Source organism: Emys orbicularis, chromosome 3, assembly GCF_028017835.1.
Source record: "Emys orbicularis isolate rEmyOrb1 chromosome 3, rEmyOrb1.hap1, whole genome shotgun sequence".
NCBI lineage: Eukaryota > Metazoa > Chordata > Testudines > Emydidae > Emys > Emys orbicularis.
Window position 1 is genome coordinate 210,308,321 of NC_088685.1, and position 23,887 is coordinate 210,332,207.

Here is a 23,887-nt window from a genome sequence, read left to right on the forward strand (position 1 = left end):
AATAAGGTTGTCCCATGAGAGATCAATTTGCCCATCCTTGCACTGACAATACCCAATTCACCTGCCACTCAGAGCATACTGAGATGTTGTATTTCTTTAGGACAACCAACCTGAGCTCAGCTACCAGTTAGAGAAAAGGAAAGTGCCAGGATGCAAAGTACAGCAAGAAAGCAGATCTTCAAGGGAGGAGATCAAGTCTACCAGCCATTTTAGTTCAAGAGTCTCAAAAAAACCCTTCAGGTTTCCTATTGGATTGTGTTGTGCAACATTTTTTTTTAAATGTTGTTAGTTTGTAAGAAGATAATCAGACCATAAGCAGCTGTACCAACTTCAGTCTTGTTTTTGCCTTTAATTGCAACAATCATTCAGGTTAGATATTCAGTGTGCAACAGGTTCATGATATGAAAACAATCTTCCCCTAAACTACGTGGGGTTTAAATCCCATATACAGATGATTATACAAGGCCATTTAGTTTATAGAAACACTTCATAGTATTAGACATCTTTATTTTTGCTGTATTGCTGAGTGTACAAATACTGAATGTAGATATAGAAATCCAAAATACACTGTAGTAGAAATCTGTCTATGAAGTGGAATGTATTTTTACCTTATAAAATTGCTTAATGTACACAAGACCCTCCCAAATATGAACTTCTTTAAAATAGTTTAGGCTATAGGGAGATTGCAATACCACCTACATTTCATTCACACTTGGAGAGAGTTGCCCCTTTTTATCACTAGAAAACTGGTCAACATTCTGGAATCTAGTACTTGTACTTTTTGCCCACCTTGAGATATTAACTCTCAACTGGAAATTGGCTACATCCAAGTAATTCATATGCAATTCAGCTTTCATTTATACCATGGAAGCCAATACATTGGCATCAACATGGTTAAGTATTCGTCAAACAAAATGTTTGAGACAATGTCTTTATTTATATATTTTAACCTAATGAAGTCAAGCTAAATATAAATTTTCCCATGGCTGCGGAGTGCAACGGATGCTGGTTTTTCACATTCTTTCCGATTAAGGCGCCTTAGTTCTTGAACAAGTCGATGCAGCTTTGCAGGAGAGACACATTGTTCTGGAAGGGAAGACAGTTCATTCTCAGTGAGAAGCATGGGATCAAAAACAGGCACCAAATTAATTCTCACACTCTGGAAACAAGTGAGCTTTGCACTTTTGATGCTCTCAAAAATGGAAAGGCTGAATTTTCTGGACTCTGTCTGAAACCTACATTTAGTATCATCACTACAAAGACCACTAGAAGGATGCTAAGGTTGCACAAAAAAGCAAACCAGTTAGGAAGTGCCAAAATTAAGGTTGCACAAGCAACCTTAATTCTGCCCCTTGAAGTGTGCATATAGAGTCCTTAATTATGAGGTCACATACTATCCTCCTCCACCCACAGGGACCATCTCATTCAGTGCTCACTATAGAACAAGCATTTGCAAGATCGTCTGTGCAACTCGTGAGATGGGAAGTACCCTCCCCATTTTACAGCTGGGAAACTGAGGCACAGGGAGCTTCAAGGCCAGGATTTGCAAGTGTCCACTAACTGTGGGTGCCTGAATGATTAATGCCCAACATGAGATACCTGCAGTCTGATTATTCAGAGGTGCTAAGCATTTGCAGCTCCCATGGACTATTTGGAGGTCTGAGTGCTCAGCACTCATGAATGAGGCCTCAGGTGTCTCAAGCTGGGCTCTCAGAAGATGAGGAACACAGTGGCCACCTCTGAATTTAAGTGATTGTGCAGCGGCACATAGAGAGTCTGTGGAAGAGACCCAGGAGAACTGGGTCCTATCTTCTTCCTGCAGCATTCTCTACACCTTTCAACTACTCCAGTGAATGAGGCAGGGGTCCTACAAGCTGCCTCATTATCCGTACTGGATATTCAATCCCTGAACATACTCCATACAGAATACCGCAGAGGCCTGTTGAAAAAAATTAGTATGCAATCATGTCAATTAAAGACTATCATCATACACACAGGGGCCAACCCAATCTGACTTTTCCTAGTTTTAGTACTTGACTCAAACTTAGCCTTTTTAAAAGATTATTTCGCATGCAATTCCTTAGCTTTACAAGGAAAGAACAATCCTCTAATGTGCAACCAGAGTAAAAAAGCAGTTTCACCAGGAGAAAGGTTTGGGAGTTTATGTGGTCCCAGATGTGATGTTACAGCCGTGCACTTTACATTAGGGAGAGGGTTCTTACCTTCCCATGCTTGATTTCCAGCTCAGCCATTTCAATTAGATTTTTACGAAAGGCTGCTATTCTCTTCCGCTTGAAGCTGATCAGTTCTACAAACACAAGAGGGAGGGGATATATGAACATTACATTCTGGGGAAGCGGGGAAACGCAAGAGGACTTGCCCTTTACTTCTACCCCATGCACATGGCATCAGTCTGCCAAACGTATGGTTTTAATTGGCAAAGTTTACATTCTTATGGTTGCAAGTCAAGCCATCCTAATGTGATTCAGACTAAAGCAGCATTCAGCACTCAGAACAAGTTTGACACCCCTGCCTAGCTCCTCCTCTGAAGAATAGTGTCCCCAAGAAGAGTAGACCCAAGGACTCCAAGGAATAGCCCTTACGGCCTCCTGTTTCCTCCTAGAAGGAGAGTATAAAAGCAATAGTGTGGACAGCCCAGGAATCTGCACTTTGAACTCCTTTGCAGCATAGGGAGACTGACTATAGGGTGGTACCACAGGAGAAAGGGAGCTAACTCCATTTAAACCCTGCTTAACATGGGGCTAGACTCCATGTGTAAGGAATCAGCAGAGGGAAAGGAATTGTGGCTTACCTCATCTAGGAAAGCACTTGGAATGGCTGGCAGTCAGACAATGTGTTGCGCCTCCTCTCTGCATGGAGAGAAGTCAGACAAGAGGGACTACCCATTGCTGGACTGCCAGACCTTCTAGAAGCACAAGAGAACCACCATGAAGCATGGGGTCCCAACACAGTACCCACTAGAAAGCACTTTGCTCACCTCATCTGTTTATCTATTTGAATCCCTTGTGCTTAGTCCTAGATTAAGCTGTTTGTAGTAGGAACCTAACACCTTTGCAGAATCCCTAGCATACACAAAAGAGACTGCTATATAAAAGAAAGAGGACTAAGTTAGAGACCGCGACAGAGTCCTGTGGCAGCTTATAGACTAACAGACATATTGGAGCGTAAGCTTTCGTGAGTGAATACCCACTTCAAACATGCGTCTGACGAAGTGGGTATTCACCCACGAAAGTTTATGCTCCAATATGTCTGTTAGTCTATAAAGGTGCCACAGGAATCTGTTGCTTTTTACAGATCCTGACTAACATGGCTACCCCTCTGATAAGTTAGAGACAGATACTGACTAGATACTCTAGACAGTCCAGCAGAAATGGGAGTCAACTGTTTTTTTTTTTTCCTCCTCTCTCCTTAAAACACAAACCTACTCTAGACTTATGAACATACTCCTAAGTAGCAGTGGTTGAATGCAATGTGCAGTAGATTATAGAGTAGCTTTAGTCATTCATGCTGCAACACGACATGAACTTTTATGCAAAGCAAGTACTTTGCAGAGTGCTTAGAGACCCTTAAATCCAACATTTACTTAACTGGGTGGGAGGTTATGATTTTATATGCAATAAAACAGCAGCACCAAGAGGTTAAATGACATACCCTAAGTGACGGCAAGTCAGAGGCAGCTCTCCAAGTAGAACTGAATTCTCAGTTCTCTGATCTAGCTGCTAGATCAGATCAGTGCTCTGGAGTTGCACCATCATGCATCTTAACGTGTGCTCAGTTTGTGATGCACGTACTGAAACCCTTAAATCAAGTTTTTCCTTCAGACAGACAAGTCAGAAGAGTCACTCCAAATGAGACCTTCTGAAGTTTCAGTCCTATACTCCTGAAGTGGTGCGTGCAGTTCTCTAGTTGTATTATTTGGCCACAAGAGAAGCTGCAATCATGTACATTTACGTTCTGGCCAGCAGCATGTGCATTCTCAGACCACTCCTGCCCTTGTGTAAAAAGTGTACAGATGTTCAGGTGAGGGTATGGCGGACCTGTAAGCTCTGCCCTAGAATGCCCCTCCTAGCTGGTAGAGCAGGCTTGGGAGTGAGGATTGTTGGGAAACAAGAATTTCCTCTTGCATGTTTTACTAGCATGCGTGGGCTCTGATCAGAAGAGTTTTGCCTTGTTTTCCATTAGATACCTCTCACACTAGACCTGCATGACTCAAATACTGCTCTAAATGGATCACTGACCTACACCCATTTGGGCATCTTGACTTTGTGTAGCTGAAGGGATTTAGTTCCAAAGTTACCCTTGGGGTGAGGGAGATAGCAAGAACAAAGCTTCAACCCAAAAGGAAAATGCAGGACCATTAAAGCACTATAAGGATAGGCCCCTGTTCTTTCTTCAGTATTACAATGATCTGCTTAGTTTGAAGAACACCAAATGACTGAACGTTTAATTGAGGTCACCAATTAGAAAGGAATATTTAGGGATGCTGAGACTTGTCCATGTGATGTAAATATTGTTCGCTTGACTACCTTACTCAAAGCCTGCTAGCCTAAAGAGAAGAGTTAGGAGAAATGGGATTTTTGGGTGAGCTGTGGAGCACAGTACTCCATGGAGTTACTATGGAGAAATTCCCTCAGAGAGGCCTGGAAAGGATGCAGGGGATCAATGGAATTTAGTGCGCCGTGATGAGGTTTTACCTTCCTTTGCAGACTCGGAAAGCTTCTCAAACTTCTGACAGCAGTCTTGCTGATGCGCTTCTGCCAGTCTGACATCTTTGCTTTTCAATCTAGCTTTGTCCAGGGCTTTGTTTGAATTTTCATAGTCCGCCAGACTCCGGGTACGTCTGTATAGGAGATCCTTTAATAATTTTAAAAAAGGGAGATTAGATGCTGTGGATACAAATAAGAGTAACAGCCAGAGAAATTGGTTCTGGATTCTGAGCTTTGGTTGCAGAGTAAGGCAAGCAATAGGCTTAGAAGTACAGTTTTTGTATGAGGCTAACAGAGCACTTGATCCTACCTCTTAGAAGCATAAAAAGAAGCTGAAAGTAGCTTTTCAGTTCAAGAGCAGCTATTTATGGATCCCTAGAATAGATGCTCCAGGAAAGTCACTTTACACTTATTTAAAGCCACACAAGAGTTTTAAAACGTGAAGCCATTGTCCCCTCTCCTTCATCCAAACCAATTTTATCAACCTCCTTAGAGCCCTGGGGTTGCCTGTCCTTCCTTACAAGCATTCATATCCTGAACAGAATACTTCTGCTCAAGGAGGGGGGGAGGGGGAGAGATTAGGCAGGACTTTCTGCAGCCATTAATGTCACTCTTTAAGCACCCAAAGATACACTAGCACTATATTTACACTAATCTAGAAATACTTATACAAAACAGTGTTCTGTAAAAAGAACAGTTCTAAGGCATCAACAATGCCCTGTAAAACTACTAAAGATACTGAGGCCACTGTTTGAGGGGCTAGAGTGTTTGTATTGCATTTCTCTGAATGATCCAATGCAGTAACATTTATTATACTCTAGACACACCATGGTACAAGCCTGACGCAAACCACAGCTATGCTAGGGTTGCAAATAGTGCAGATGGAAACATCTTCTCCAGCCCAGCATGGCACTCTCCTTCGTAACAGCACCAGTATGATCAGAATGGAACACTGACCAGCAATAAAGTTTGCTCTTGAAGGTACATAGAAGGTCCCACCATAAACTTGATCGAATGGAATCTGAACTCAAGTTCATACCACATCTGTGACAAAGCAATGAGAAGTGGTAGGAGGCAGGTGCCATTTTTAATCTTAAACATAGAGGGTGTTGTTTCTGAAAAAAAAAAAAACCTTAGCACTGAGTTCAAGTCTCTCCCCATTTAGGTCAGTGGGTTTACCATTACTTGAATGGGAGCAGCATTAGGACTACACGAAGCACTTCTGAAAGTCCCACCCTCAAGCTTTATGGGAATGGTGACAGCTCATGGTATAGCTACACAGCAAAGAGAAACCCACGGCTGGCAAGGGCCAGCCGACGCAGGCTCATGGGGCTTTTATTGCAGTGTAGATTTCCAGGCTCCGGCTGGAAACCAAGTTCTAGGACCCTCCAGCTGCGCAGGGTCCCAAAGTCTACATAGCAATGAAAGCCCTGCAGCCTAAGCCCTGCATGCCCAAGTCGGCTAGCACAGGCCAGCCACAGGGTTCTCTTTGCTGGGCAGACATACCCTCAGGGGCCTTGGAACACAAGAACAGTCATACTGAGTCAGACCAATGGTCCAGCTAGCCCAGTATCCTGTCTTCTGACAGTAGCTAATGCCAGATGCTTCCAAGGGAATGAAGGGCAATCAAGTGATCCATCCCGTCACCCAGTCCCAGCACGTGTCTGTCAGGATTGGGGACGATAGCCTTTCGTCATGAAAGGCTGTTACATACTGAATATCTAACCTGAGATTGTTGTTCTTGCTTTTAATTGCAAGACTCAAGTTGGTACAGCTGCTTATGATCTGATTATCTTCTTACAAACTAAGATTTAAAAAAAATGTTGCACAACACAATCCAATAGGAAACCTGAAGGGCTTTTGAGAGACTCGAACTAAAACAGCTGGTAGACTTGACCTCCTGCCTTGAAGATCTGCTTTCTTACATTAAGTGGTAAAAAGGGAGTTTTGACTACTTGAGAGTCTCCCCCAGTTGACAATTGCTGAGCTATTTAAGCTGTCAGCAGATCCCTGCTTTTGGGGGGGGTGGGAGGAGTGGCTTGTCAAGGGTCCCCTCACAACACTTTGCTCTGAACTTCTCTACTCCGTTCTGCTGGATTAAAGCCCAGAAAACATGCACAGCACATCTATTTTTCCAGGGACAAGGCAGGGAAGAGACTCAGGCTGTATTCCTGGTTGTGGGGGTTTTTTTGGGGGGAGGGGGGGAGAACACACATGCACAAGCTTATGTGCTAATTAGCAAGTTCGTAACTAACTAACTTCAGGGAATAAATACAGGAGCAGCTTTGGCAGAGGTGGCTCACCTTTGCTGCTTCTATGTTGAGCATGTAGTATCTTAACAGTTCAGTCAGCTTTAAGTCTTCGTCTGATGACACACGACTCTCTACCTTCTACAGAAGAAAGGAGCAGATAGGAATGATGTAACAAGAGACAATGAAACCTAGATTTACAGTTCTTCAAAGAAGCTCTTACCCTGAGTTTTTCAAAGAGCTCAGCAACTTTCAACAAGTACCTAAAAGAACAGAAAAAAAAATTTACTTACATTTCATGGAAACCTGTAATGTAGCACTTAAAGAACACAAGATTTGTTAGTATAAGAGCAGAAACCTACACAAGTTTGCATACTGGTGTAGGTGCATGTTTAGACAAGTTCTTATTTGAATGAGGAAATTAGAGTACAAGAAAGAAAATATGTCCGGACTGAAACCAGTGAGAGAAGACAAGGCACTTTTAGCTTTAGCCTGCTATGAGAGAGTCTACCTAACTTGTAAGCTTTGTTCCAATGGGCTTGACTTTATGCTCTAGAGCCACAAAGAAGTGTTTAATAATGCTTACAGGACACCACTTTGAGGGGACATTTTGCATTGCACCACACTTATTTATACAAGTCATTCAGGCCTCATATGCAGAATGGTTCTCCCAGGAAAAACTGGCCTGATAAATTAACAAATCGCTGACTTGCATTGAGAAGAGAGCCTCGGTGCCGACAATTATAAGTCAGTGTTTGTCCAAACCCACAACCAACCAATGAATGGTATCAGTGCATTCTGGGAAGATACTGACAGCTATCCCATGCACCTTAACAGCATATAGGAAGTCTCATGTTGTGGGTGCTCCTCTACATGTGCTAAGGGCAATGTACTCTAGTGCGACCTGGTTACAGGAGCTAGGAAGAAGGAAGACTGGCCAACCTGTTTACAGGTAGTCAGGGGTCCCTTCTACACTAAAAATTCTGACATCACCAGAAGGCAGCCATGTGTCAGACTACTACAGGGTCCAGGCAAAGGACACACATGGTTAGTTACCACCATGAGTATTGGCCATGTATGGACACATGCCACATTTACAGACAAGCTTGTCATGCACAGGGTACAAACTTAGTTATATGTTAGACAGGGCTTCTATAACATTTTGTATAACATATACAATGGGAAATGACTGCCTAGGAAGGAGTACTGCAGAAAGGGATCTGGGGGTCATAGTGGATCACAAGATAAATATGAATCAACACTGTTGCAAGAACAGGCAAACATCATTCTGGGATGTATTAGAAGTATTTTAAGAAAGACATGAGAAGTAATTCTTCCACTCTACTCCGTGCTGATTAGGCTGCAATTGGAGTACTGTGTCCAGTTCTGGGTGCCACATTTCAGGAAGGATGTGGACAAATTGGAGGAAGTCCAGAGAAGAGCAACAAAAATGATTAAAGGTCTAGAAAACATGACCTATGAGGGAAGATTAATTTTTTTTTTTTTTTAAATCTGGAGAAGAGAAGACTGAGAGGGGACATGACCGTTTTCAAGTACATAAAAGGTTGTTACAAGGAGGAGGGAGAAAAATTGTTGTTCTTAACCTCCAAGAACAGGACAAGCAGCAATGGGCTTAAAATTGCAGCAAGGGCGGTTAAGGTTGAACATTAGGAAAAACTTCCGGTCAGGGTGGTTAGTTACTGGAATAAATTGCCTAGGGAGGTGGTGGAATCTCCATCATTGGGGATTTTTAAGAGCAGGTTGGACAAACACCGGTCAGGGATGGTCTAGAGAATACTTAGTCCCGCCTTGAGTGCAGGGGACTGGACTAGACGACCTCTTGAGGTCCCTTCCAGTTCTAGGATTCTAGAAGGCTAAAACTTGGTCAGACATCCTGTGCACCAAGAGTCCAAATCTGCTGGATTCAACTAGGATTCTATTTAAAAACATTAAGTGGAAGTGGATATGTGGCATAAAAAAAAAAGTTCAATGTGCCATATTGATAGCACCATTAAAAAAAATAAAATAGAAATAAACTCTGAACACCAACACTAGAGATACTAATTACCAAGGAGGGGACCTCAGACAAGGCCAGGATTCAGTTTATTGTGTAACAGGATTAAAATTGGAGTACTCCATACAAAAGTCCAAGATCAGGTATTCACTGAACAATTAGTGGGTTTGCTTACTTTTTAGTGACTGTGGGCTCTTCAAAAGCCAGGCTGTTTAAGCAAGCTGAAGTGCTGATGTAGTCATCTGCAACATCTGCAGGAACAAGGACAATGCTGTCAGTTTTGTCTCTAGTGACGTACACTGACATTACATAGAAAAGGTTTGTAAAAAGATTTCACTTTTATGTGATCTTGTCATCTTATCTGCCTTTGCGCATGCATCCTTGATTCTGTTGTAATAGTTTACGAGAAAAGTCTTCTCTTGCTCAAAGAAGTCATCCACCTCCTGAAAAGAGAATATGATCTGTTAGACCGATTGCACGGCTAGAGCATTAGCATCTCCTTCATTTACCAAGGAGTTCAGTAAGAGACTTTAAACCTTTGCCCCTATGTTGTGAATCTGGCCATTAAGTGTCGCTACACATTTCTAGCCTCCCTTTCATAGTGTACACAATGAAACAAGCCACAGCTGCTTAAAAAGTTTCTCTAGTACAATTTCCTCTTTATGCAGAAGTGATGAGGGACCCCTAAAAAAGAAAGAAAAAACAAAGTCTGATGGCACTGAATTTTCATTTTCCTTTTGACATACCTCCACCCAACTTAGTGGAGACCCGATTCTCCAGGCCAGTGGTATGTGATGGGCAGCAATTTAAAACATGACCAAAAAAAGTTCAGAAGTTATGGTTCTTACAGTCATAACTGGTATTACAGCATGTACCATAAAGTTTAGTGTTTTACTATGTATTTAGTGCAGCCAAGTTCATTAATGTGGTAATCCACTTAAAAGCACAAGCAAAAGGAAGTTAAAGGCAAAATTAACACTGAGGATGGAAAGAAAAAGCTTTATCACATTCAACTCTTAATTAGTGCAGATGCAACACACGATGCACGTGCATCAGTTGCTCTGCACTTCAGAAGGTTGGGAGAAACACTGGAAATGTAGTATAGAGTTACCTCAACTTTTCATTGTCTACGGAAACAACTGTGCTACAACATGCTGTCCATCACTAGTCAACACCTCTCCGAGTTACGAACACTTCAAAGATGACTAGTTCTCTACTTACAGTCAGCAGGAGCTGAACCTTTACATCCGATTTTATGACATTTCCTTAGAAAAAAGCTTAGGTCATGGGAGATTAGCATTGCTGTCTGAAGGGGCAGAGGTTCAGTGGCCGGTCTCCCAAGGTTTCACTCAATGTTAACAGTTCCATTATTCTAGTGCAGGGTCTCCAACCTTTTTATGCCCAAGATCACTTTTGAAATTTAAGGGCAACCCAAGATCTACCCCATCCCTTCCCTGAGCCCCCACCCTGCTCACTCCACCCCCACGCCCTCCATCACTCCCTCCCCCCCACCCTCACTCACTTTCACTGGGCTGGTGGATTGGAGGTGGGGTGCGGGCTCTGGGCTGGGGCCAAGGGGTTTGCAGTGTGGGAGCAGGCTCTGGGCAGAGCCTGGGGCACAATGTTGGTATGTGTGTGGGGGGGGAGGGAGGAGATCAGGATGCTGGCTCTGGGAGAGGGTTCAGGGCTGGGGTGTGGCCTCCCACTGGGCAGCACTTACCTCAGGCGTCTCAGTGAGGCTAAGGCAGGCACCCTGCCTGCCCCAGCCCCACGCTGCTCCCAGAAGGGGCCAATGTGCTTGGGGGGGGGGGGGGGTAGAAGAGGAAACGTGGCTCTGCGCACTGATCCTCTCTGTGGGCACCACCCCCAAAACTCCCATTGGCCGCAGTTCCCTGGCCAATGGGAGCTGTAGGGGCAGTGCCTGCAGGCAGGCAGTAGTCCCCGATCTCCCCCCACACCCCACTTCAGTGGGATGTATTGGTTTCTGGAGCTGAGTGGAGGCATTCTAGTACTATTAGATATGCAGAAGTTTCAGCAGACCACCACATTTATGCCCAAGAGTTAACAACTACACTCAGAGCAGTTTCTTTGGCAGGATATTACTGGGTGACTCTTCACTGTATACTGAAGAGTTAAATAGTTTTTTTATTTTTTTTATTTTTTGGGAGGGGGGGGGGGGAGAAGAGGGAGAGAAGAACCACCAAAACTGACTCCTTGGATGCCCAACTCCAGTATTTATATCCTTGGAGCCCAGGTTTGTCAACATCCCCAGCTTGCCATTCATGTACTTCCTCTACGTAGGCAGGTTTTACCTATTCAGACACAATCAAGTGCTCTCAACTCTGCAATGGATTGGCTTAACTGATCCTTCAGACTTGATAGCAAATATGAGGTAGGTAAGTTATTAAGTATACTCTTGACAAAGCTAGGAGAAACCTGCACCAGGAATAAAGCAATCCTACATAGTAGAAAGCAAGAGTGAAAAGGTATCTGATTGAAGGGGAGCAAATCATCTTACCTTCACTCCAGAGAAGAGGACTTCATCAGCACTCTTCACCATGCTTTTTAAAAAGCCACCAAACATTTCTTTTGTATTTTTTCTCCGAACGCTTAGCTAAAACAACAAAAGTTTTAGGGGAGTAAGAAGTAATTCAAAGACATGCTTCAAGTTTAATGTTGTAGTGGTGTTGTCATTGCACCATACAAAGTGATGTTTGTACTGCGCTAACTTCTAGGTATATTTTAAAAGTGATTGAATTGCAAGTTTCCTCTAGAATTCCCGTTTTCAAGTTATAGCACCAGAGAGGTCTTCTTGTAATGAAGGGACTATTGTTAGAAACATGGGAATTAAATTTCTCTTTGTGCTGAATTCATTTATGAACAAGGATGTTATAACAGTCTTTCCCACAGCTGCAGGTGCATTAGAAGTAAGGTGCATTTTAACAGCTTATATTTTAATCTCTCTGAATAAAGAGGGAACATACAAAGCAGAGATGCTGTGTAATGGGCATGTTACACAACAGCCCTTACAGCTGGAGAAAGAAAGGATTTGAGGTGCACAGGCTTTTCTGAAGCTGAATTTTATCAGGGTAGATAAATTTTTGCTAAAGGGATTTTTTTAAGTACATTTTTCTTTAAAAATAATCCTACTTAAAATTGGTTCTGAATTATGATAACCTATGTTAAGGCCTATCATTACTGTAATGCTTAAAAACCAAGAATATTTGAGACGTATGTTTGCTGCTGAAGTCTTCAAGAAAGTCACTGGCTAAGCACCTGGAATCAAAGTTTGTTGAAGGGCTAAACCAGTTTAGCAGTAGCCTCTTCTGCAGTGAGATTATTTTCTTCATTTTTGTGTATTCAACTAGTTCAATTCAATTACTAGTTTATTCAAAGTGGAGAAACCAAGTGGGGGTTGATAGCTTGTTCCCTGCCCATCTATAGAAGTGGGTATGGGAACGAGATCTACAAGGTCTAAAACCTTGAAGGACATGACGACCAAAAAGTCAATTCAATTCAGCTAACTACAGTGAACGCTCACTTGAATAAGTTCATCAAAATGTTTTTAATTTATGACTTGCTTATTTTTTCTTACATATTCAAAATATTTAAAGGTGTTTTATTTAATTAAAGCATTTTTAAATGCTGTTTATGCATTTTAAATCTAATTCCAAATTTCCAACTAAATGTAGTTTGACACAAATCATGATCTAGTGCATCCTCTTAGCTAGCAAAAAGTAATACCAAATTATACCACCCATGAGAATCAGCCTCTTTTGGAAGACAACTGAAAGGCACACATGCAAAACAAGATTTGAATCAATCAGTGATTTAAATCAATGTTACTCGTTTGCCGATTTAAGTCCTGATTTAAAGTCAGCATTTTAAGTCAATCGAGCCTGGTTTGTATGTTGCAATTTATCTTTTGAGGCAATGATATTTCTGTCATGAATACGGACCCCCCCCCAAAAAAAAGCTTTGAGTAAGATGGCATTTTTGGCCCTAGGATATTCTGAGACGTTGATTGCTCAATCCTACATAGATAACGGTATAAACCAGTGGTTCTCAAATTTTTGTACTGGTGACCCCTTTCACATAGCAAGCCTCTGAGTGCAACCCCCCTCCCTTATAAATTAAAAACACTAATATATTAAACACCATTATAAATGCTGGAGGCAAAGCATGGTTTGGGGTGAAGGCTGACAGCTCATGACCCCTTGAAGGGTCCTGACCCCCAGTTTGAGAACCCCTGGTATAAACCCTATGTAGGATTGTGTGTTTACATTAGAATTTGCTGTAGTTGTAACAAAATTGATAAACGAGTTCATGGAAACTGACTGCATTCTTAACATCCTGTCCCAGAAGTTCAGAGGAAATGGAGGAAGATTCCTTACATCCTGGTCATACTCTAGGAAAACATGGAAGTTGCGATCTTTGTTGAGCACAGGATGAGAAGAAAGTCGCTGAAGGAAAACTTCATGTGATGACACAGTCTTCTTAAAGACAGCAAGGTATTCACTGGAAGATCAAGGGGGAAAAAAAAATTTCTCAAAGTTAAGCACTGATGAAGACGTGTAGTCTGTACCCCCTGCTTCACTGCACAAAGTGTTGCTCTGACAAAAATAATTTTATTTAACGCTTCAGGTTTTGACCTCGTGCTTCTGAACAAGCATTCCTGTCTCCACCTGGCCATTTCCAGTATATTTTAGAATTCACACAGTGATGGCCAAAAGACGTCTTATGAAGGTTAGAGACAAGCTGGGTGGGGTAATCTCTTATTGGACCATCTTTTGTTGGTGAGAGACAAGCTTTCGAGCTACACAGAGCTCTTCTTCAGGGCTGGGAAAGGTACTAAGGTTGTTAGGCATTTATATGGTTTATCTAACCAAGTCCAAGACTTTCTAGAAACAGAGACCTGGTTTAAAAAAAAAAAAAGTGTTATGGTGAGGTTACACCTCAAGTCAGAGCCTTATTTTAAACAGGGTTGGTGCTACCATGCAAGTAGATCCTCCATCAAGATGCAGACTGACTTTGGTGTCTACACACAGCTACACATACTTACGCTTCTAGTTCTTGCTTCATTTTCGCAAATTCCTCTTTTGTCATAGAGACTTCTCCTTCCCCAAGTTTCTGCATCTTCTCTCGGGGACCATCAAAGTCAGGCTTTGAAGGTGCTGGAGGTATCTAGTCAATATAAAATAGATTGTATTAGTTGCAAGTACCTATCACTCTGTAGTGAAGGTTCCTGGAGTTTCCATAGCTACCTTGTAAACTAATGTACTGCTGCTCTTTTTACCCAGGTTTTGTGTAGTGCAGTTTGTTTGTGGATGCAATAGGGCTCATCCAGAGTGCCCACAAATCCTGTGTCATATGATGTGGAGGCACGGGCCTGTTTATCCTGCGAGCAGCATGGCTCCTGGAGAAGCCGTACTAATGGAGGCTCTCCACCAGCTGCTATCCCTGGACTCAACACTGAAGTGTCAAGTTCTCAAAAGTCCTGGCAGCAGGGTAATCAATCTCTCTCCATAAGGGCTTCTATGGGGTAAGGAATGATAGCAACATGGGGGCAAATCCACTCTGCAGTACCTGCAGGATTCCAATACCAGGAGCTTAAAAAAAAAAAAAAAAAAAAAAAAAAAGAGTGGAGGGCAGGGTATGGCAGGGTTTTCAGACAGTTCAGGGAAGATAAAAGCAAAGCTATGTTACAACCACATTGAATCTACATAGTTACGATCCAAGACAGAAAATACTAGCAGTATTTACTTTAGCAGGGTTAGCATCCTTACTAACTTCCTCTTAGGTGCACCACATTTTCCCATTATAAAATTCAATCCTAAGCAAAACAAACACTTACAATAAATCCTGCATACTCTTCAGTTTCAGTAAGTGTATCATGTAGCCACACAAAGTCTTCATGCTGCCTCGTAACTGAAAACTCTGGGCTTTGAAAAGTTGACAGTGTAGTCTGGAAGAGAAGAGATACAGAAGTCCTACTGTTTTGTAAGCTAGTGCTTTTAGAAGCAGTTTTTGTTCATTAGTTTCCATAGCAAGCCCTTTTGATTAGTAAAGGCCAGACCTAATTGCCTTTTCTAGTGTTGGCTAGCCCTCAGTTAAGGTGAGCCTTCTTTGCATATCTCCCTTAGCAGTGAAAGGATAATTTTGTAGGAACAAGATATTCAAGTGTGCCATACCACTTTAGCTGACCAAAATTAGTGATATCTAGCTCTTATGTCTGGTCTACACTAGGAGTTTAATTCGAATTTAGCAGCGTTAAAATCGAATTAACCCTGCACCCGTCCACACAACTAAGCCATTTATTTTGAAATAAAGGGCTCTTAAAATCGATTTCTGTACTCCTCCCCGACGAGCGGAGTAGCGCCAAAAATAGATATTGGCATTTCAAATTAGGGTTAGTGTGGTCCCAATTCGATGGTATTGGCCTCTGGGAGCTATCCCACAGTGCACCATTGTGACCACTCTGGACAGCAATCTGAACTCGGATGAACTGGCCAGGTAGACAGGAAAAGCCCCGCGAACATTTGAATTTCATTTCCTGTTTGCCCAGCACAAGAGAGCATAGGTGACCACAGAGAGCTCATCAGCACAGGTAACCATGCAGGCCGATAATCGAAAAAGAGCACCAGCATGGACCGTACAGGAGGTACTGGATCTGATCGCTATATGGGGAGAGGATTCAGTGCTAGCAGAACTTCGTTCGAAAAGACGAAATGCCAAAACTTTTGGAAAAAAAAATCTCCAAGGGCATGATGGAGAGAGGCCACAATAGGGAGTGCCTCGTGAAAGTCAAGGAGCTCAGACAAGCCTATCAGAAAACAAAGGAGGCAAACGGTCGCTCCGGGTCAGAGCCGCAGACATGCTGCTTCTACGCTGAGCTGCATGCAATTCTGGGGGGGCCGCCACCACTACCCCACCTCTGACCATGGATTCCAAGGCGGGGGTAATCAGCCACACCTGAGGATTCTGAGGACGGGGAAGACGACGACAACGAGCTTGCGGAGAGCACACAGCACTCCATTCTCCCCAACAGCCAGGATCTTTTTCTCAGCCTGACTGAAGTACCCTCCCAAGCCAGTACCCAAGACCATGACCCCATGGAAGGGACCTCAGGTGAGTTTACCTTTTAAAATATAAAACATGGTTTAAAAGCATTTTTTAATGATTAATTTGCCCTGAGGACTTGGGATGCATTCGCGGCCAGTACAGCTACTGGAAAAGTCTGTTAACGTGTCTGGGGATGGAGCGGAAATCCTCCAGGGACATCTCCATGAAGCTCTCCTGGAGGTACTCCAAAAGCCTTTGCAGAAGGTTTCTGGGCAGTGCAGCCTTATTCCGTCCTCCATGGTAGGACACTTGACCACGCCATGCTAGTAGCAAGTAATCTGGTATCATTGGATGACAAAGCCTGGCAGCGTATGGTCCCGGTGTTTGCTGGCATTCAAGCAACATCCGTTCTTTATCTCGCTGTCTAATCCTCAGGAGAGTGATATCGCTCATGGTAACCTGGTTAAAATACGGGAATTTAATTAAGGGGACAGAGGTGGCTGTTCCTACTGGGCTGTTTGCCTGTGGCTGAAAAGGAATCCTTCCCTGCAGTTAGCCAAGGCGGGGAGGGAGGAATTGGCGCTGAGCTTTTCGCCTTTGACTAGCAGGGATCTTCCTGGATACCAGCCACGCGGTGGGGGGAGGGATAAAGCGATCATCCCAGAGAATTGGATGGGGGGGGGGGGTAGTTTGTTTTCTGCTGCTGAAGGTTAACAGGAAAACCACAGCACTCAACGGGCTTTGCTTGGTATGTGGGAAAGGAGGGTGCAGAAGCCGAAAGACAATGGCTTACCATGGCCACATGCAAGCCGAATTCTGTTGCCCAGACCTGCGTCTGTGATCTCTAACACCAAAGCCACAGGCACTCAATATTAAGATGGAAAATGTGACCTTGTACTGAAATCATATGTGCTATGTAATGTGAATAGTGTTGTTCACCGTGAAAGAGTATAAGCATTGTTCTGTAAAATGTTTTTTTTTTTTAAACTTCTCTCCTTTTTTCCATCCCTCCAGCAGCTGCAAATTTTTCAAGCCTTCCTCCTCTGTCCCGAAGGCTATCTCAGATAAGGTGGCGGAGAAAGAGGACGCAAGACGAGATGTTCTCTGAAATAATGGAATGCACCCGCAATGAAAGAGCTCATTTGAATGAGTGGAAGGACACGGTATCTAAGTACAGGAAAGATGCCAGTGAATGTGAGGTCATGAGGGATGCTCGAGATGAGAGGTGGCAGGCTGCAACGCTGGGGCTGCTGCATGATGAAACGGACATGCTCCGGCCTCTGGTGGAGCTTCAGGAATGGCAGCAGGATAACAGAGTGCCGCTGCATAACCTCCCTCCCCCCTCACCATGTTACATAGCCTCCTCACCCAGACGTGTAAGAAAGTGGGGAGGGGGGGGAGGCTCCGTGCACCCTCCCACTCCACCCCAGTGGACAGCCCAACCAAAAGGCTGTCATTATATTGACTTTTTTCAGTGGCCTTTTACTTCCCTCCTATCCTCCTCCCAAACCCCACCCGGGTTACTTTGTCAGTTCTCTCCCTATGTTTATAATCAATTAATAAATACATAATTTTTAAACGATAGTGACTTTATTTCCTTTAAAAGCAAGCTGTGATTTAAGGGGGGAGGGTGGTTTGCTTACAAGGAATGAGTCAATCAAGGGGGTGGGTTTTCAACAAACAGAACTTTCACACCATAGCCTGGCCAGTCATGAAACTGGTTTTCAAAGCTTCTCTGATGCGCAGCGCTTCCTGGTGTGATCTTCTAATCGCCCTGGTGTCTGGCTGCGCATAATCAGCAGCCAGGCGATTTGCCTCAGCCTCCCACCCCGCCATAAAGGTCTCCCCCTTACTCACAGAGATTGTGGAGCACACAGCAAGCAGCAACAACAATGGGGATATTGGTTTGGCTGAGGTCTGACCGAATCAGTAACGAGCGCCAGTGACCTTTTAAATGGCCAAATGCACATTCTACCACCATCCTGCACTTGCTCAGCCTGTAGTTGAACAGCTCCTGACTCCTGTCCAGGCTGCCTGTGTATGGCTTCATGAGCCATGGCATTAAGGGGTAGGCTGGGTCCCCAAGGATAACTACTGGCATTTCAACATCCCCAACGGTTATTTTCTGGTCTGGGAAGTAAGTCCCTTGCTGCAGCCGTTTAAACAGAGTAGTGTTCCTGAAGACGCGAGCATCATGAACCCTTCCCGGCCAGCCCACGTTGATGTTGGTGAAATGTCCCTTGTGATCCACAAGTGCTTGCAGCACCATTGAAAAAGTACCCCTTGCGGTTTATGTACTGGGTACCCTGGTGCCAAGATAGGGATATGGGTTCCATCTATCACCCCACCACAGTTAGGGAATCCCATTGCAGCGAAGCCATCCACTATGACCTGCACATTTCCCAGAGTCACTACCTTTCGTAGCAGCACCTCCGTGATTGCTTTGGCTACTTGCATCACAGCAGCCCCCACAGTAGATTTGCCCACTCCAAATTGATTCCCGACTGACCAGCAGCTGTCTGGCGTTGCAAGCTTCCACAGGGCTATCGCCACTCGCTTCTCAACTGTGAGGGCTGCTCTCATCTTGGTATTCTGGCGCTTCAGGGCAGGGGAAAGCAAGTCAAAGTTCCATGAAAGTGCCCTTACGCATGCGAAAGTTTCGCAGCCACTGGGAATCGTCCCACACCTGCAACACTATGCGGTCCCACCAGTCTGCGCTTGTTTCTCGGGCCCAGAATTGGCGTTCCACAGCTATAACCTGGCCCATTAACAGCATGATCTCCAAAGCACCAGGGCCTGCGGTTTGATAGAATTCCATGTCCATGTCCTCATCACTCTCGCCGCCGCACTGCCGTAGCCTACTCCTTGCCGCCTGGTTTTGCAGGTTCTGGTTCAGCATAAACTGCACGATAACGCGCGAGGTGTTTACAATGTTCATGGCTGCTGTCTTGAGCTGAGCGGGCTCCATGCTTGCCGTAGTATGGCATCTGCACTGTTCACCCAGGAAAAAGGCACGAAACGGTTGTCTGCCCTTGCTTCCCTGGAGGGGGGGAGGAGGAGGATGTACCCCAGAACCACCCGCGACAATGTTTTTGGCCCCATCAGGCATTGGGATCTCAACCCAGAATTCCAATGGGCGGAGGAGACTGCGGGAACTATGGGATAGCTACCCACAGTGCAACGTTCCGGAAATCAACGCGCACACCGCCGAATTAATGTGCTTAGTGTGGCCCCATTTTACAGATGAAGAAACAGAAGCATGGGGAGGTTAATTTCAATCCACCACTGCTTAGCAAAGCTAAGAGTGGCAGTACTGATCTGTCTGGAGACTCAAGACAACCCTGCATCAGTTACTTGGGTTCCATTTGGACAGTTCTCTCCCCCTTCCTAAGGTGTAAATGTATAAAATAGGCAGGACCAAAAAAAAAAAAAAAAAAAAAAAAAAAAAGAATTTGAAGAGCAATTAGCAAAAGATTAACAAAAAAACACAGCAAAAAATTGTGCAAGTGCATCAAAAGCAGGAAGCCTGCCAAACAATGAGTGGTCCCACTGGACAATCGAGGTGCTAAAGGAGCACTTAAGGAAAATAAGGCCATTGTGGAGAAGCTAAGTGAATTCTTTGACTCACTTGTCTCTGCAGAGGATGTGAGGGAGATTCCCACACCTGAGCCATTCTTTTTATGTGACAAATGTGAGGAACCATCTAAGATGGAGGTGTCACTAGAGGAGGTTTTGGAACAGATTGATAAATTAAACAGTAATAAGTCACCAATACCAGATGGGATTCACCCAACAGTTCTGAAGAAACTCAAATAGGAAATTACAGAACTAACAACCATGGTACATAACCTATTAATTAAATAAGCTTCTGTACCAGATGACTGGAGAATAGTGAACACCAATTTTTTAAAAAAGGCTCTAGAGGCGATCCTGGCAGTTACAGCCAGTAAGCTGAATTTCAGTACCAGGCAAATTAGTTGAAATTATAGTAAAGAACAGAATCAGACACAAATGAACAAGTTGTTGAGAGAGTCAACATGGCTTTTGTAAAGGGAAATGCCCCACCCATCTACTAGAATTCGGGGGTGGGAGGCAACATGTGGAGAAGGGGGAAATCCAGTAGATACCATGTACTTGGACTTTCAGAAAGTTTTTGACAAGGTTCCAAACCAAAGGCTCTTAAGCAAAGTAAGCAGTTATGGGATAAAAGGAGAAGGTCCTCTCATGGATCAGTAACAGGTTGAAAGACAGGAAACAATGGGTAGGAATAAATGGTCAGATTTCAGAATGGAGAGGGGTAAATAGCTGGATCTTCAATGGATCTGTACTGGGACCAGTGCTGTTTAAAGTATTCATAAATTACCTGAAAACAGTAGCAAACAATGGGATGGCAAAATCTGCCAACACCACAACTACTCAAGATAGCCAAGTTCAAAGCAGACTGAAGAGTTAAAGGAATCTCAAACTTGTAACTAGGCAACAAAGTGGCAGATGAAATTCAGTGTTGATAAATGCAAAGTAATGCACATTGGAGAACATAATCCCAGCTATCCATACACAATGACGGGGTCCAAATTAGCTGTTAGCACTCAAAAAAGACCTTGGAGCCTTTGTGGATAGTTCTCTGCAAACATCTGTTCAGTGTGCGGCAGCAGTCAAAAGAGCTAACAGAATGATAGAAACTATTAGGAAAGGGATAGCTAATGATCAGAAAATATCATAATGCCACTATATAAATCCATGGCATGCCCACACCTTGAATACTGCATGCCCTTCTGTTGCCCGATCTCAGAAGAGACGTATTAGAATTGGAAGAGGTACAGAGAAGGGCAGCAAAAGTGATTAAGGATATGGAAGCTTTTCTATATAAGGAGAGATTAATGAGACCAGGACTTTTCTGCTTGGAAAAGAAACAACTAAGGGGAGATATGATAGAGGTCTACAAAATCATGACTGATGTGGAGACAGTAAATAAGGAAGTGTTATTTACCCCTTCACATAAGAGCCAAGGGTCACCTAATGAAATTAATAGGCAGCACATTTAAACAAACAAAAGGAAGTACTCCTTCACACAATGCACAGTCAACCTGTGGAACTCCAGGAGAATGTTGTACTTTCGGCCTTCACAACTGGGCTCAACAAAAGAATTAGATAAGTTCATAGAGGATAGGTCCATCAATGGCTATTAACCAAGATGGTCACAGATGCAGCCCCATTCTCTGGGTGTCCTTAAGACTCTGACTGCCAGAAGCTGGGAGTGGAAGACAGGACATGGATCACTCAATTGCCTTGTTCTGTTCGTTCCTCTGAAGCACCTGGCATTGGCCACTGTTGGAAGACAGGATACTGGGCTGGATGGACCATTGTTCTGATCCAGGATGGCCTCATGGTTAAGGCCTGCAGTGTTTTTAAATGAAAGCCTAAAATCTAGGAGTTAATGGTGTAGGCCCATTTGACAACAGGATAAGTTTCCTACTTGCCTCATTCAAGTGGATTTTAAGCCTGTGTGTGTATATATATTAACCACCTTCCCCTTTCACCATGAACTTACCTTAGTATGTACAGTGAACTTTACTTTGTCTTTTTCACTTAGGGCATCCGGGATGTCAATTTGGAGGGAAGGATCAATATTCAGATCCACAGATACAGCCCTCACCTGAAACACAAGTTAAAGTATTTAAGTCTAAAGTCAGAAGTCAAAATTAGTCTCTTGACTTGCCAATAATCTAAAATTGATAAAAAGACAGTGCACAACCAGAAATTAATACCTTGAAAAGATTCAAATCTTGAGACAGATGTGTCATGGTCATACCTAACTGTACGCGTCAGCTGAAGGGATGCAGAAGAACTACAAGTCTTCCTCACACTCTAAACACATTGCAAGAAGCTTTTGAACTTGGAGTTAAGTTTAAACAGACATAATCAGTAGCCTTTTGAAGAGTCCTTAAAGGTACCTGTAAAGGGTTTTCAGAAGCCTGGTTTGCGCCTTGTATATATAAAATAAAAGGCTCTGTTTTCAAGTTTTCCCTGCTGGTTTAACAGGAATAAAGTCTGTTCTTCCCAGATTTTGTTGGAGGTCTTGGGGTAGGGACAGAGTCACACAGCAGCACCACAGATGTCTGTTAAGGTCTTGCACTTTTAACTTAAAGTCAGGGGTGTTGAAGCTTGGAGGCATCGTTTCTTTCAATAGCAACCACCAATAAGTTTTAAAGATGTATTTACAAAAAGAGCAAGTAATTAGAAGCACCTTCCACCATTGCTCGGTTTCCAGTCTTAGGATGTCAATTGACTTATTTTCTGGTCACTGTAGAAACAAGACTTTTTTTTAAAATCAAAAACAAGCTGAAGAAACTGAACCTCAAGGGTCTTCGCAGGTTATCAGAGATCAAACTAAGGCACAAACCCAGTTGTGCTTTTGGAGCTCACTTTTTTTTTAAATGGGGTAGTTAATATTAAATTGGTCTTTGGAAGACTGGCAGATCCAAAGTTAAGGTTCCATTTAAAAGGCAGATGTTTGGGGGGTACAGAAGTCAGGTAACTTTACCTCTGCCCCATACTAGCACTTCCCCACCTTGAGCCATTTTTCCAACCTGCAGTCCTTTTGGTCACTATATTTCCTTAAAATTTCAGTTTACAGTCTTCAGCTCATTTGTGAGCATCCTGCATTTGGATAAACACACTACCTGTACCATTTACCATAAGCTACAATAAGTATGGAGTACAGAAGTCTGTTTCTTCTTCTTGCCACCCTTCTCATACCACAGAAGTGCCCCCTTCAGCTACTCAGCCTCACACTTCCCATTCACTGAGCCACTCCGCCCTCCCTACTCCCCCCCCCCCGCTTAATCAAACAAGCCCTTCTTCACCAACCCCAACTTTTTTATTATTAAAAAAATTAAGATATTTAAGTCTGGTAACTAACCGAATATGTGCTTCCCACCATTTTGCTTGCATCTTTTCACCTGCCCTTTCCAGAGTTTTTTGCCTTTCTGAGGCTATGTCTACACTGGCAATTGAACGACAAAACCTGTGTCTTTCAGAGGTGTCCCCCCCCGGAAAGGCAAAAGTTTTCCCGCGACAAGCACCAGCGTGAACAGCACGTTGTTGGCAGAAGTGCTCTCCTGCCGACAACGCAAACACCACTCGTTGAGGGGTGGAAGTTGTGTCAGCAGGAGAGCCAACAAACAGCGGCTATACTGCGTGACTTTTAGCGGCACGGATGTAGCAACACAGCCATGTCACTAAAAGCTGTGTAGTGTAGACCTAGCCTAAGTTGTAAAGCAGGGATGGTCACAGCATCTAGCACACTGCCCATCCCACCACTCAAATCCTAATTAGCACTTTACTGTGCCACTGCAAAATATGGTTCCGGTCTGTACATGAAAAGTCGAGTTAATATGTAATTCTACAGCCACCACCTTTCAAGTCAGAGGCAGTGCTCTGCCCTAGGATGAGATTGAAATTTATAGGCCAAGCTGTATGGAAATATGGAGAGCCAATTATACAAGTCTTTCCAAAAAGACTGGCCCCCACATCTCAGATATCTCAGAAGTATGCCACAAATCTTCCATAAATATTGTACATGAGGATTGGGATGCAATTTATTTCAGGTAGTTTTGTTTTGGCAACTTCCCTTAGTTCTTCAGAGATTAGGGTCACACCATGAAGATGAGAGTTTGAAGTCTTATAACAAGATTCATACACAAATTGAAAGATACAGCAGTTTGATTATTAGGGCCAGGAACAAGGTCCACAGGTGGCCAGCCAAGAGATGCAGGAAGTATTATAGCATCTCAATTTAAGCTTGCTTTCAGAACACCCTGCACTGAGCTCTC

The 23,887-nt window shown here is 43.5% G+C and overlaps 1 protein-coding gene across 1 annotated transcript in view; it reads right to left on the reverse strand.

Annotated features, from left to right (window-relative positions):
* Positions 1-322: 322 nt before the first annotated feature.
* Positions 323-23,887, reverse strand: part of SNX5 (sorting nexin 5) — a 39,397-nt gene continuing 15,832 nt past the window's right edge. Inside the window, exons 2-13 of the mRNA XM_065400363.1 lie at positions 21,604-21,708; positions 14,845-14,955; positions 14,053-14,174; positions 13,385-13,508; positions 11,509-11,604; positions 9,328-9,433; positions 9,166-9,241; positions 7,200-7,239; positions 7,031-7,117; positions 4,716-4,875; positions 2,223-2,308; positions 323-1,086 (exon numbers count right to left, since the gene is read on the reverse strand). Coding sequence (XP_065256435.1) covers positions 1,039-1,086; positions 2,223-2,308; positions 4,716-4,875; positions 7,031-7,117; positions 7,200-7,239; positions 9,166-9,241; positions 9,328-9,433; positions 11,509-11,604; positions 13,385-13,508; positions 14,053-14,174; positions 14,845-14,955; positions 21,604-21,708 — 1,161 coding nt within the window. The 3' untranslated portion in view covers positions 323-1,038. The remainder of the gene's footprint in view (positions 1,087-2,222; positions 2,309-4,715; positions 4,876-7,030; positions 7,118-7,199; positions 7,240-9,165; positions 9,242-9,327; positions 9,434-11,508; positions 11,605-13,384; positions 13,509-14,052; positions 14,175-14,844; positions 14,956-21,603; positions 21,709-23,887) is intronic.